This window comes from Austrofundulus limnaeus, unplaced genomic scaffold (assembly GCF_001266775.1).
Source record: "Austrofundulus limnaeus strain Quisiro unplaced genomic scaffold, Austrofundulus_limnaeus-1.0 Scaffold814, whole genome shotgun sequence".
Classification (NCBI taxonomy): domain Eukaryota; kingdom Metazoa; phylum Chordata; class Actinopteri; order Cyprinodontiformes; family Rivulidae; genus Austrofundulus; species Austrofundulus limnaeus.
In genome coordinates this window covers 54,611-69,613 of record NW_013953216.1, presented here as the reverse complement: position 1 = coordinate 69,613, position 15,003 = coordinate 54,611, and the positions used below count along the sequence as shown (strand labels likewise).

Sequence of the window (15,003 nt, the reverse complement as noted above, 5' to 3'; positions counted from 1 at the left end):
ACTTGAAATAATTCAGTATAAAATACACAGGCACACTTTATTTATAATAAACCATAATAAACAGTAACTTTATTCCCACCCACAACAAATAAATAAAATCTGTTCAAGCAACACAATGACAGCCTGATATCAAACAGAAATATCTCATTAAAAGGCTGTCATCTCCATCACGATGAGGCGCTTCACTTTGTGTTGTGTCAACTATTATTATTATTATTATTGTTGTTGTTGTTATTATTCAATCAGGTCTGACTGCACAACTTTAGAATCGATCCACACATGCTAACATCTAGCATCTGTATTTACTAGCATGACGTGATATTTTCTGTGCAGGCGTGTTGCATCAGAGCTGTGGATTGTTCACAGTGCAGATGGATGGAGGTCACATTTATATTGTAACATGAAGTCAAACTTGAGCATTAAGAGCTACGGTTTTAATTTTCAAAAGACTTCTTTAAAAACTACACACTTGTTTAAAACATTACTTGAGCTGTAATTATGAGTTAGCTAATGCTGGTTGAAAAGAAGAAAGACCTTCATGTTGTTGCAGTTTTCCTCTCAGTCTGATCATAACTGTAAACACTTTGACCACGTTGAGCTAACTGCTGTTTCAGCTCTCTGGTCTTAAAAACAAAATATTTTTAACTCACAGACTCCGTCTCGCTGATGAGGAACTGATGAAACTTCTCCAGCAGGGGAGACTTCCTAATGAGCTTCCTGCTCATGTTGGTGTGCCAGGCCTGCTCATCAGGATACCTGGAGAGGAAAGTTTTAGTCTTCTGATGAGTTTTTCCACTTTAAATCTGTGACTCGGGATTACCAGCTGAGAGGCTGTGGGGCTTCAATCTTCTGGCCATCGATTTCCAAATCTTGAATATCCTTGAAATATTTTCCCTTCAAACAGTGGAGGATCTCCTTGGCGTGGCTGCAAGGTGGCAGGAAATAAAAGGTAAAACTAAAAAAAGAACTGAACAATCAAAGCATTCACATTTTAAATAAAATGTGACGTACAAACCCTTTCACAGCAGACACTTTATATTTAAAGAGCAAAAACCAACAGAGACACAGAAATGAAAAATAAAGGGAAAAAGCAAATGTCATGATCACCTTAGTCAAAACCTTTGCTGGTTGACAGAAAAACAACACAGCTTTAAATATGTCAATGTGATACTCTACATACAGAAGCTGCTTGTTTACGGACATGATGAAAGTCAAACTCTTCTGTGTGGTTTTATTTTTTATTTTTTTGGCCAGGGGGAGTTAGCAACTGTGCATGTCAGTGTTTCTGTTCTGAATAAAAGCCTGGTGCATGTAAACACTCGTTTGCACAAGTTTAATAGTCTACTAAGTTTAGGACTGCATGATGTCCGTTTGTTTTATTTTATTAATAATAAAATTTTATTTCTTTTATTAAGATGCATCTTCATCGTCCTGGCTGACAGGTTTGAGTTGAACATGTGTGTTCCCAATGCATCTCAGTAAGCCAGGTAAAAAATCAAAAAGAAAAAAAAATTGTATAGGTCTTCTGGACGGGTTCTTCTCTAATGAAACGTTTCGTCTCTCCTCCAAGAGACTTCTTCAGTCTGAGAGTTTCAGGCAAAATTCAGGCTTTTAAGCCCTGCCTCCATGTGACTGATACTCACATCACATGGCTATCCTTGACACCTAACTAACACTTATTGTTAACAGGGGGTGGAGTGATACTGGCAACAGCAGCACTGTAGGAGGGGGACAACTGAAAACAGAGGCCTCCACCTCTGTTTAATGATGGACGGTCTTTCTTCACAAAAATGGCTTCTTTTACTCCTCTCTCAAACCAACGTTCCTCTCTATCAAGAATGAGAACATCCTCATCTCTGAAAGAGTGACTGCTGGCCTGTAAATGACTGAAAACTGCAGAGTTCTGGCCATTAGATGTAGCTCTCTGTGTTGGGACATTCTTTTGAACAGTGGCTGCTTTGTTTCCCCGATGTATAACTGGTCGCAGTCCTCCTGGCACTTAACAGCATATACAACATTGCTCTGTTTGTGCCGGGGCACCGGATCTTTGGGGTTAACCAGCCTTTGCCGTAATGTGTTTTGGGGTTCGAAAGCCACTGGGACATCATGTTTAGAAAATAAACGTCTCAGTTTCTCCGAAACACCCACAACATACGGAATAACCACTGGTTTGGGTCTGGGTTTGGGGTCTTCATTTTCACCTGAAGGTTGCATGGAATCCTGTCTGTGTTTCCTGTCTGCTTTCAGGAAAGCCCAGTCAGGATAACCACACTGCTCCAGGGCCTGTCGTGTGTGTTCCCCTTTATTGCTTATAATCTCATCCTCATATACTGCTACCTTGCCTCAGGGCTAAGCCTTCTCATGATAATGTATTTATTTATTTATTCCTTTAGCTGTTACCCATTGATGAGTTTGCTTTCTGCCCATTGCACAAAAATGAGTGATTCTGCTTACAAACATGATATAATGAACCAGAAAACATACAAAAAAAATGTATGATTGATATTTAAAAAAGGTTACACACTTTTGAAAACTTGCCTGGTGTTGAGCAGAACCAAGTGTGACTCTGAAGTCCTAATTCTGTCCAGCTTACCTTTTATATCCAGTGATGCGGATGGTTGCTGGCAGAGGTTCCCTCATCGCCTCCATGAACTGCTCAAACTCTCCCTCAGGGATCAGGCCTTGTTCCTTGTAGTAATGCTCAAACAGCTTGTTCTCTTTGACGATGTCTGCGTAGCCTGCTCCCCAGCCCTGAAACACATGCCTGCAGGTTTACAAGTGTCTCTCTGTTGTTTTAGTGCACTTGTGTGAAACTAGTGGTGCAGCTTAAATGAACAAAAACTAAAAGATTACTAAAGACTGTCTGTTTGTGTTACATATATAATAACATGTCTGCATTATCAGATGACCACTTTAGGAACACATCCAACTCATTTTTTAAGCAGGCAGCTAACCATAAACCTCTTTATGCTGCAGCCTGTCCAAGTCACATGTTTAGACAAAACCAGCAGGCAAATATCACTGCCTTTATTTTAAAGCCTCTTCATTTAACATCTTTACTGCAGTTAACATGAACAGCAGGGTTTACCTCAGCAGTGGGAGTGTGTGGGTCTAACTTACAGCGCTGTCTCTGTCGTCTCTGCTGCCAGCATTCTGGTTTTTCTGCCTCTGCCTGCTTCGTTTACCCATGTTGGAACAACAGACCACCTTGGACAAACGTCTACGGAACAACGGAGTGTGTGGAGGCAGGAAAAAAAAGACCCTAACATGCGGACAAACTGTGCTATAAAGCTAGGCGTTTTAGGAGATGCGCTGTGGTCGGTTGTGTATCAGCGGAACGTGCTGTCTGTCTCTGACGCACGTGAATTAGGACCTTTCATAGGTGGCCACGACATTCGCCTGAGATTATTGTCTTCGCGGATGCTTGTTAGATTTGTATTTATTTACTTATGGGGATGGCATTTGACTGTGAATTAAACTTACATAAAAGAACAACACATTTAAAAGCGTTTGATTTATTAATGGCGCAGGCGGACTCAGGTTGCTTTGTAGGCATTTTGCTGCCAAAAAATGCACCTGCTGTTTCTCTAAAATATAGGTATTTAGAGTGAAATGCAAATAGTAATAACAGTAAAAACGTGGATAGTTTTTAAAACTTGGCAAGCAATGGTGGGTGGACTTTAAATAATAGCTTTCTCCTGATTGGCTAATTGTGTGGAGGTGGAGCTCTTGTGTGCCCACACTACGTGCCTCTAAAAAAAAAGGTATTTAACAGTAAATAATCCTTGTAAACAGGCCAAGAATGAATTTATGTATTTTGTTTCCTTATTTGATTGTTTTTGTTGCTCACAGAAAGCGGTGTATTCATACCGTGAATGAATATTAATGAGTGGCATCAGCTATCGGGTGACGTCGCGTAATGTCGATACAGAACCGAGCGTTCTGATTGGTTCGTTGTCACATCGCTCTACCTTTGATTGGTTGTTGTCAATCAGGAGCAGGCATGCGCGCTGGAGCATGCCTAGCCAGCTAATAAATAACTTTGAAATTAGTAACATTATTTCAGGGTTTCGTTTGGTACTGCGATGGATGCGCTGCTCTCCTGGCTCTGGTCCTCGGAGGAGGAGGAACTGAAGATGTTGGACTTCATGGCTTACTTCATGGTTTTCATGGCAGTCTGCACGTTTCTAAGTCTGCTCTTTCAAAACGTCCCTTACGGGAGATATGCGTCGAGTAAATATGGATTTCCTGTCAATGTCAAACTTGCCTGGTTCGTTCAGGAGTTGCCCTCGTTGCTGTTGCCTTTGTGTTTGATGTTTTGGGAATCTTCCGCCAAAATGTCTCAATTGCCAAATCAGCTCCTCGTTACCATGTTCCTGTGCCACTATTTCCAGAGGTATGTAGACATATTTAAATAGATTGACACTCTAAATTTCCTGTCTTTTTTATGCACCTATTAAATGGATCTTAATATATGCCCATCTCCTTTATTAAGATGTTCTTATCACTCTGATACTTCCAGGAACTCTATATGCTCCTTGTATAAACAAACATCATGATGTAATTTGACATATATTGTTGGATACACAGAGCTGGTCGGTTTTATAAAACTGTTTATTCATCTTTCATGTTTGTGTGAAAGTCCCGTCCGATCGCATCAATATTTGGGTTCATTTATCTAACACTGATCCTAGTTTGTTGCTTTGCAGAACACTCATTTATCCGTTTGTAATCCGAGGTGGGAAATCAACGCCGTTCGTCTCATTTGCCTTGGCTTTTGTTTTCTGCATCTATAATGGCTACATGCAGGTCCGATATCTGAGCCACTACGCCGAGTACCCTGCGTACTGGGTTACACATCCATACTTCATCGTTGGTAGGTGTTCAGGAGCTTCACCTAGTTCTAAAACAGAAATATAAACTGTTTAAGATTAAATTTACACACAATAATCTGATTATCCACAATAAGTTTATTATTTCTGGGGGTTTTTTAAACTTTGTTTGAGTTTCTCACTTTATCTCCATTCTTGATCATTAAAATGGATTTATTATCATTATAAATCACAGTTTACCAGTCCTGAAATTCCCTCGCCTCCTAAATCACTTGATGGAATCATAAATGTTCACTAGAGAAAAATATTTTTCAATAAAAGTTCAGTGTGAACGCTGAGAGTTGAAAGACTTCACTGAAAGTTGCTGCAAATTAGTTGTTAAATGTCACAAAAAGTAGCAAAAAGCCAGAAGAAAATTAGGAGATTGGTTGCTAAAATAAAAAGTCTCTAAACCTAGTAAAAGTCTAGATAGAAAATGAAAAAATAGCTGAACAGTAGCTAAAAGCAAAGGGCAAGTAAAAAATTAAAAGTAGCAGAATGAAAGCTTAAGGTAGGAAAGAGTTTAGTTTAGTTTAGTTTATAAAGTTTATTCATTTCTTTAAAAAAATTTAAACAAATTCTATATAAAACAATAAATACAAATCACAAATAAAATGAAAGGCAGCAGACAGAAAAAAAATCTTATAATATCTGACCCTTTTTTTCCAAAAAATTAATTCAAACAATGACAATCTTCACATTTTAAACAGCAGAACTGCAGTTTAACGTATCAAAAGGTTAGCTAAAGGCTAAAACTAGCAAAAAAAAAAAAACAACAATTCAGTATAAAAACAGCTAAAATGTATCTATTTTGATATCTCGTTATTTCCATTTAATTTTTCATTAATTTCTCCAGCACGATGACATTGTTTAGCACTAAGCCCTCACAGCAAAAAGGTCCTGGGTTTGATTCCCGGTTTGTACCGGGGGACTTTTTGTGGGTTTTCTTCAGGTGCTCAGTTTCCTCCCACAGACTAAAAAACATGGACAACAGGTTGCCTTCAGGCCTCCATTGATTTATTTATTTTTTTTTTTTATTTATCCTTTATTTATACATGAAGATATCTTGAGACTCATTAGGCCTCATGCAAGAACATGTTCGTATTCTTCTCCTAAATTTCTCTTACTTTCGTTCGTACGAAGGGTTCGTACGAACATGTCACGTCAGATTCAACAAACTCTTCTATCTTCAGGAAAAGGGTGTAAATGAGCTGTGTAAACTGATGAATGTGTATCAGCTGCTCGTGCACGAGGAGCGGAGATCAGCATAATTACCACCCCGAAAACATCATATAAGGCTATGTTTCCTGCCTCTGATATCAGGAAGTGTCCATTTAGGAAAATGACAGCGAAAACTAAAAAGAACTTTACGAGTTCAGAGATTGAAGTCCGTCTGTCAGAGATCCAGAAAAGAAAATCTGTCATTTTTAGCAGCATCAGCTGTGGAATAAAAGGAGCTGCTAAAAGTATAAACAACAACTGTGTTAAATCATTTTCATTTATTCAGAAGCCACACTGTCGCGCACCGTACCCCCCCACTACCACCACCACCACCCCCGCGCGGTCGCAGGTGGTCTCAGTTGCGGTTCTGAAATAAGCATTTTAAAATGTTTTCAAAATATGTCTGGCACTTTGGAGAAAATCCAGGACTTGCTGGAGGGATTATGTATCCCCTCTGGCCTGGGAACGTCTCGGTGTCCCCCAGGACATGGAGTCGCTGGGGAGAGCGGGGTCTCTCTGCTGCTGCCCACGCGACCTGATCCCGGATAAGCGGCAGAAAACGGACGAACGGACAATTTATATTGTTAGTTTAATTTATTACATTTAAAATTATAACTCTAATTCAAGCAGAATAGCCTATTGTCAAGATAATCATAGAGTGTGATTTATTTTCAACTCAAAATATCTTCAAACTAACGAAATATAAAGTTATTAGGGAGGAAACCCCGTCTGGATAACAGCAGACTGACTGCTCGTAAAATATACGACAGAACTGGACCACTCGTGAATTTTGTTCATATCTGAAAAAAATCTTAGAATATGAAAACATTAATGAATGCCACAAATTCTCCTAAATCACTCGTACGCACAACTTAAGAACAAATCTGTGCGTACGAATGGTTCTTGCATGAGGCCCAATGTCTCTTTTACAAGAGAGACCTGTTAATCTAAGTGGCATTTGCCTGGTTAATTAAAGGTCAGGCTTAGTGACGTGGCGTAGATGTTTTAGCAATTTAATTTGAACAACAAAGACAAAAATATAAAATGGAGGAAATAAACATCTGTCTAAAACAGTACCTGCAGTAGCATGGATGTGGCCTAAATGTTTTGTGTCTATAGGGACTCTCTTCCTCCGTGTACAGAGAGAAGTCTTCTTGTAAGCAAATATGAGTGTTTAGTTGATTTTAGAGCAGAAATCTCTTTAGTGTCAAAAAACAATCTGAAAACCAAGTTGTCTTATACAGGTTTATGTGAAAAATCTGCTAATTTGGTTCCATCTCCAGGTTCTGCCCTTTGGTTGACTGGCTGGCTATTGAATATTCACTCAGACCACATCCTGAGGAACCTGAGAAAGCCTGGTGAGACCGGGTACAAGATTCCACGAGGTGAGAGGTTTTCCTTCTCACTTCTGTGTTGTACAGTCAGGAAATAATGTTACTCAGTTACTTTCTCATCTCTGGCATCATGACTTAAATACAGACCACTGGTAAGAGAGTTAATATTTGCTCAAACATCTTTAGTAAAGCTAAAATGAAGTGAGGAGGTTTGACACTGGGCTGTGTTGCTCTGACTGAACTTCCAGGTCTGGACTCCCCTCAGCCAAGAATCTGTCATTCCCACGTAACGATAGCGGTTTGTTAGTTTTAGCTGTGAGGTACCATGTTTGACTTGTTTTTTATTTTTATTTTTTGGTTTCATTGAACTCCTAAAAGGTTAAGCAGACCAGTTTTGACCTCAGTGTCCTTTGCCTCGAAGGTGGAATGTTTGAATATGTTTCTGCGGCCAACTTCTTGGGGGAGATAACGGAGTGGACTGGCTTCGCTGTGGCCGCCCAATCTGTTCACAGCGCCGCTTTCGCCCTCTTCACTACAGTGGTACTCTCCAGCAGGGCTGTGGCCCACCACAAGTAAGGAGAACGACACACACGCTCGGAAGGAAGGGCGTCACAGGTTGAGTGTACATATTTGAAAGAAAACCTTCTCTTTTTCTTGCTCAACAGATGGTACCTCACCAAGTTTGAAGACTATCCTAAAAGCAGGAAGGCTCTGATACCTTTTGTGTTGTAGAAACAACTGGAAATGAGGCAAAAACTTGAGAACATACGGAGTTAAATTTCTTTTTTTTTTCTAACACTAAAAAGAACAACAAAACTCTGGATTTCTAACAAAGAAAAAGTTTTAGGACTCTCCTCATCTGCATTCTTAGGATGGAAAATGAATGCAAAGCACTTATTTATGGTTTGATTAAACTTCAAGACTCATCTGTTGCCGTCGTTCTAACATCTGTTCGGTATAAAAACTCAGAAAGTGGGGGTAATAGAGTCATTTTCAGTTCATTTTCCTGGACCATTTGGAGAGAGTTTTCTGCCGTCTTCAAACACCGGAAAGAAAAGCCACTCTGGGACAAAGCAGGGAGGAGGGGGCTGAAAAGCCACAGATCGTATCGGACCTGTCCCTGGCCAAGGAGCCGAGATGAAAACTGTTCAACTGGCGATTAAGCATGGCTCTTAATAACTCACTCTTCCCTGAAATGAGCAGATGAGAAAGGTGCCTGAACACATCACTTCTAGGGTTTCTGAGAAACGGTAAAAAACGAAAACTTGGATGGTACATCAGAGCTGCATCACTTTAAATGTCAAATGGATCATAATTGAATAGACGAGGAAAATAAAGAACAAATCTAATAGTATTGATCTCAATGATTTTATGCTTACTGTTCTCCTGAGCCAGAAAATCATTTCTGTGTCTATAAAGGCTTCTCTTTAATAATGTTTTTAAAAGGTCTGCTTTAAGTTGAATGTTTTCCATTTATTTTAGATTTGGGAGAAATGCCATTTTTGTAATCTTACAAATTCAGAGGCTTTTACAGTTCAGTTTGTGAGGCTCCATCTCATCCATGTCAACCCCTTTTATCTATATTTTCAGTTTTTTTTTAAATCTGTGAGATTTGGGAAAAAAAAATCCATGAGCTTGCCGTTTATGTCTGTATACTTTCAAAAGAGGGGGGCGGGGAATATGTAAAATTTACGGACACCGTACAACTTGACATGTATGCAATCGACACTACAGTGAATACAAATGCTGCCTTTAGACCTCCTGTCCTCAAACAAACTGAAATTTTTTGAGGGAAAAACATTAAAAAAAACACTCTCCAAAATGGAGCTTTATAAAACATCCATGATTGGTGAATTCTTGTCAATTGAAACAAACGCATATTTTGGGAACTGATGATGTAACAACCTGTTAGGTTCGTGTCTACTGTCATTTTGTTTACTAGAAACTACAGCAACAATGAAGCTGCTGTTTCCTCATTTTATCCTATTTTTATATCTTGTCATGATAGTTAAAAGCTGAGAGCAAATCCTTAACGGTTGTTAAAAAATGATAGCCATTGTTTTGTGAAGATCTTCTACAAAGTTGAGAATATTCTTGTTCTGTTTGTGACCGGATGCTAGATGGTAAAGACATGGTATTAATGCATTTACGGCAGCTTAGGCATTGCCAGGCTCATTTTATTAAGTTTATTTAGCCATGCAAATCCCATGAGAGAGGCCTGAGCCTGAGGGCAAACTTAACATGCATGTTTTTGGATGGTGGGAGGAAATGTGAGTATACCTGAAGAAAACCCACAAACGCACAACGCAACAGTGTTAACCACCTAGCTGTCATGCTTACCATCTTGATCACATTTCAGACAAATACACAAAAGGTATAAACAGGCGTCCATCTATGACAAAACTATCATTGTACTCTTCAATGAAGACGTTTGGGATGGAAGCCAAACATTGTGTCACAGGCGGTACATACAGGGTATTTATGGGTACATACAGTATAGGGTACTTACAGGGTCATGAAAAGAACTGTGTATTTACAGAGGTATCTACAAGGGTACTTAGCTATGAGAACTGGGCTGTTTTATGAAGTGCTTTGTTAACCTGTGCTGTTCGTTTCAATGTCCAGTAACACCTCCGGCAGCTGCTATGTTGTATTTTTGGAACAAGAGTTTGTGCCCAAGGGCAATGTGGTTTTACATCCCATGATCTTTCTAGCACACAATCATGATGTCTTTTCTTTTAAGTGTAAACATCTAATTACATAAAATCTAAATGTTGGGGTGTGAACCGCCTCGTTTTGGATTTAAAGAGACCACAACAAAACGAGTTGTTCTGAGACACAACTTGGAAAATGGGTGAAAAAGGGGCTTGTGGAGTTACAATAAGGAGGAACTCAGATCAAAACATTGCAGTTCCATTTTATATAGACTCCAACTGAATGTGAAATGTGAAAAAGGGATTTAAAAGCATGATCTGTCTCCTGTCTCATATGTGCTGCTATTCCTTCATATGACTCTTCATGCCTCTTTTCCAGCTATATGTCATTTCCTGACATCGGCACCAAGGTCTTGTTCCAGTTAGGATTTTAAACAGCTTCTGTGGTAAAACAAAAATGTATTTTGTTGTGGGGTTTTTTTTTCTCCCAGTATCATCATCAATAAATACCAAAGGTGCTACTATTTGGGTGTAATGAAAAGTGATGACACATCTTTTATGTTCCAAATCTCTGCTGTCTCTTTTTCTCTTCTAGGCTATTACCTCAGTCTACCCTCTTTATCCACACTACTTGTAATTGCATCACTATATAACACTGACAGTATTTACTGTGGCTGACACTTGGCGATAGTATGCTTCATCTTCTGGCAGATGGCAGCGAGCTCTCCCCCCTTTTTTTTTTTTTAATGCTGAGCATCACAGCAAATCACAAGGAAGGATGTCCTGTTCAGAGTAAAGGCATAGCGTTCTTGGTCAAACCTTGAAAATAACATACATAATGTTTGATCTGTTAGCTCTTGGAGAATGAGTTTTGTAAATGACTCCCAGCTTATACCACACTAAATTTTAGCTCAATATCTGAAAAAAAAAAAAAACTGAGTTACAGCCATTTTTTTGAACAGGCTAAGGTCAATTAGTGTGAAAGATTAGATTAAACTCTGCAAAATATGAGTAAAACTGTGTAAAAAGATTAAATGAACAAAATAAAAAGGTGACTGGTTTGTTTACAGTGAAAATGTATTGTGTGTTTACATTTTGGAGAAAATAAATTTATACGGGGCACCAAGTGTAAAATAAAATGTTTAAAAATGGTCACCAACACGTTTTCATTATTTAGCTCACTTTCTGAGTGTAAAATCCTAGTTTAAAATTTTCCACTAATATTTTGTCATTTCACTCACTGCTCATTTTTACTAAATCTTAAATGTAAATGTTATGTCTTTATGTTAAATCCCAAACCTAAATGTAAAAATAAAATCTTAAATGTTGCAGCTAAATGATAAAGCACACATTAAAGAATTTTGGAATGGAATGCAGCCTTTGATGTTGGTGTGTGGCTTTCATTGTGACGTCATCATCCTGCACCGAAAGCCAATGCTGCTGAAGATGGCATTTAAAATTGAAATTCAAAATATATTTATTAAAAACAACACGGATGGTACCTGTGGTCCAGCAGTTTGAAGGTTCAGCTCGGACACCGGCCGCAACTTTACGTTTTGATGTCTTGTTGGGAAGTGTTAGCAGTGTTAGCAGCATTAGCATTTGCTTTTGTCACAGGATACAGGATGATGATGTAACAAAAGCCACTCACCAAAGGAAAGGCTGTGTTCCATTATGACTTAAATGTAAACATTATTATTCAGCTGCAACATTTAGAATTTAACTTTAAAAAGAAAAAAATTGTATAGGTCTTCTGGACGGGTTCTTCTCTAATGAAACGTTTCGTCTCTTCTCCAAGAGACTTSTTCAGTCTGAGAGTTTCAGGCAAAATTCAGACTTTTGAGATGTGACTGATACTCACATCACATGGCTATTGTTGACACCAAATTAACACTTATTGTTAACAGGGGGTGGAGTGATACTGGCAATGGCCGTGCTGTAGGAGGGGGACAACTGAAAACGGAGGCCTCCACCTCTGTTTAATGATGGACAGTCTTTCTTCACAAAAATGGCTTCTTTTACTCCTCTCAAACCAACGTTCCTCTCTATCAAGAATGAGAACATCCTCATCTCTGAAAGAGTGACCGCTAGCCTGTAAATGAGTGAAAACTGCAGAGTTCTGGCCATTAGACGTAGCTCGTCTCTGTTGGGACATTCTTTTGAACAGTGGTTGCTTTGTTTCCCCGATGTATAACTGGTCGCAATCCTCCTGGCACTTAACAGCATATACAACATTGCTCTGTTTGTGCCGGGGCACCGGATCTTTGGGGTGAACCAGCCTTTGCCGTAATGTGTTTTGGGGTTCGAAAGCCACTGGGACATCATGTTTAGAAAATAAACGTCTCAATTTCTCCGAAACACCCGCAACATACGGAATAACCACTGGTTTGGGGTCTTTATTTTCACCTGAAGGTTGCATGGACTGGACAGACAGGATTCCATGCAACCTTCAGGTGAAAATGAAGACCCCAAACCCAGACCCAAACCAGTGGTTTTTCCGTATGTTGCGGGTGTTTCGGAGAAACTGAGACGTTTATTTTCTAAACATGATGTCCCAGTGGCTTTCGAACCCCAAAACACATTACGGCAAAGGCTGGTTCACCACAAAGATCCGGTGCCCCGGCACAAACAGAGCAATGTTGTAAATGCTGTTAAGTGCCAAGAGGACTGCGACCAGTTATACATCGGGGAAACAAAGCAGCCACTGTTCAAAAGAATGTCCCAACACAGACGAGCTACGTCTAATGGCCAGAACTCTGCAGTCATTTACAGGCCAGCGGTCACTCTTTCAGAGATGAGGATGTTCTCATTCTTGATAGAGAGGAACGTTGGTTTGAGAGAGGAGTAAAAGAAGCCATTTTTGTGAAAAAAGACCGTCCATCATTAAACAGAGGTGGAGGCCTCTGTTTTCAGTTGTCCCCCTCCTACAGTGCTGCTATTGCCAGTATCACTCCACCCCCTGTTAACAATAGGTGTTAATTAGGTGTCAAGGATAGCCATGTGATGTGAGTATCAGTCACATGGAGGCAGGGCTTAAAAGCCTGAATTTTGCCTGAAACTCTCAGACTGAAGAAGTCTCTTGGAGGAGAGACGAAACGTTTCATTAGAGAAGAACCCGTCCAGAAGACCTACACAATTTTTTTCTTTTTGATTTTTTTACCTGGATTACTGAGATGCATTAGGACAAATTTAACTTTAACTTTTACGCATTAAGATTTAGGATTCACACTTAAATATAATATTTAAATTTAACATTTAGTAAAAATTAGCAAATTGTAAGAACAGTGAACTAAACCTTAGCATGTTAGTGGAAATTTTCAAACTAGGATTTTACACTCAGAACATGAGCTAAATAATGAAAATGTGTTAGTGACCCTTTTTTTATGTTACACTTGGTGCCCCATTTGCATGTACAGAGTATAAAATGCATTTGTGGTGCAGGTTTAACATTGCTGTATGGACTGTTTCTGAGATCATCCTGGTAACTTCATGCATGAAGCAACAAACTAAAGATTATAAGTTTATGCTTAAAACAAATACAGCTGCTGCCATTGTAAATCTGTAGTTTTTTCCACCCTGATGTAGTTTCAATATGTGGAACATGCTGCAGCCTCATTGCCATTCAAGCCACATGCAGCCTCAGACAACAGCTGCTTTTTCATATCTGCTATCACCGTTATGACTGCAAGCAAGTTGCTGAGTTCTCCTCTGTTTATGTGCACCGCTGGCAAGCATCTGCTAGCTATGGTCCAGTTATGAGGAAAATCTACTTTTTTGTCCTCAAGTTAGGATTATGTCATTAAAGTGCTGACCCTTATAGTGGTATGTTACACAGATCCTTGTGTTTTGTACAATCTAAGACATGGAATACAGAAACGAGGGCATGGTTAATGTGTGAGTAAGCAGCTGTGTTTTATCCTGGCTGACACGTTGATTGAGGAAGGGGTTCCTCCTCGGTGTGGTCACATGTAAGTGAGAAGACTCGGGGTGGGCATTTCAACTCTTCTTCGTTTGCATTTTCATCCTAGATTGTGTAGTTCTGTTTCATCCAGCCTGACGCCGCCCTCTCCTTTATGAACTAGGGGGTGATTGGTGTAACCGAGGCCCGGGTGGAACGCAGAGTCTGGAATGATGGATGCCACCTGCTGCATGTTGCTGCTTGAAAATGACTGCAATAATAAACAGGGGAAATACAGGACTGCCTCTATACAAATGCTGTAAAAACCCTTACATTTTAGATTACAGTAAATTGTTTGCCGTTCTTTTTGAGTGGAGCCAGACACTGTGACAGTTACTGTAGATAAGTGAATTATCCACAAATAAATGTAATTAAAGCTTATCTCCTGTTGCCTTCCGTGTCATAGTTTAGAACATAAATTTTATTTTCTGCCATTGCTTTATTGGTCAAATCTTGGTTATAATCTTATGCACAATCTCATGCAATATTGTGTGATTTTGGGAAATTACATTTCGTTCAAAGACTGTGTTGAAGAAAACACGCAACTACACCAAATTTGACCTCAATGTCTGTTCATTTTACTGGATTATACTTTTTGGTGACTAATAGCTGTGGTTGCTATCTTGATTCTAATGTTAGAGTGGATAATTACTTTCAAATCCTTCAGATGGGGTCTATATGGCTCCAAAACGGCAGGACGGGTCCTCCGAAGGTCGAATTTGTCGGCCGCATAYRTCACAGCGCCGCGACGAAGGACGTCCAAAACCGAAGACTCCTCCGATGCGGCCGACAAATACGTCCTTCCTTTGGCCCAAATCGAAGGACAGGTCTGATGGATCCTTCCCGGCCCAGCATATCCCATAATGCATCACGGCCCGACCGGAGATTTTTTTGTGCTAGTAATGGTGGACGAAGCGAGAGAAAAGAATACATTTTAAATAAAAATATGGTGATATAAAAATTAA

The 15,003-nt window shown here is 39.5% G+C and overlaps 2 protein-coding genes across 2 annotated transcripts in view; one reads left to right on the top strand and one right to left on the bottom strand.

The window, feature by feature from the left end:
• Positions 1-3,328, bottom strand: part of nsun2 (NOP2/Sun RNA methyltransferase 2) — an 18,196-nt gene extending 14,868 nt beyond the window's left edge. Inside the window, exons 1-4 of the mRNA XM_014028821.1 lie at positions 3,121-3,328; positions 2,594-2,751; positions 821-925; positions 651-756 (exon numbers count right to left, since the gene is read on the bottom strand). Coding sequence (XP_013884275.1) covers positions 651-756; positions 821-925; positions 2,594-2,751; positions 3,121-3,189 — 438 coding nt within the window. The 5' untranslated portion in view covers positions 3,190-3,328. The remainder of the gene's footprint in view (positions 1-650; positions 757-820; positions 926-2,593; positions 2,752-3,120) is intronic.
• Positions 3,329-4,008: 680 nt separating this feature from the next.
• On the top strand, positions 4,009-9,263 carry srd5a1 (steroid-5-alpha-reductase, alpha polypeptide 1 (3-oxo-5 alpha-steroid delta 4-dehydrogenase alpha 1)). The gene is made up of 5 exons (XM_014028820.1): positions 4,009-4,396; positions 4,710-4,876; positions 7,376-7,477; positions 7,848-7,998; positions 8,092-9,263. Exons 1-5 carry the CDS (start codon positions 4,086-4,088, stop codon positions 8,156-8,158), a joined length of 798 nt encoding a protein of 265 aa, XP_013884274.1. The 5' UTR covers positions 4,009-4,085; the 3' UTR covers positions 8,159-9,263.
• Positions 9,264-15,003: the final 5,740 nt, after the last annotated feature.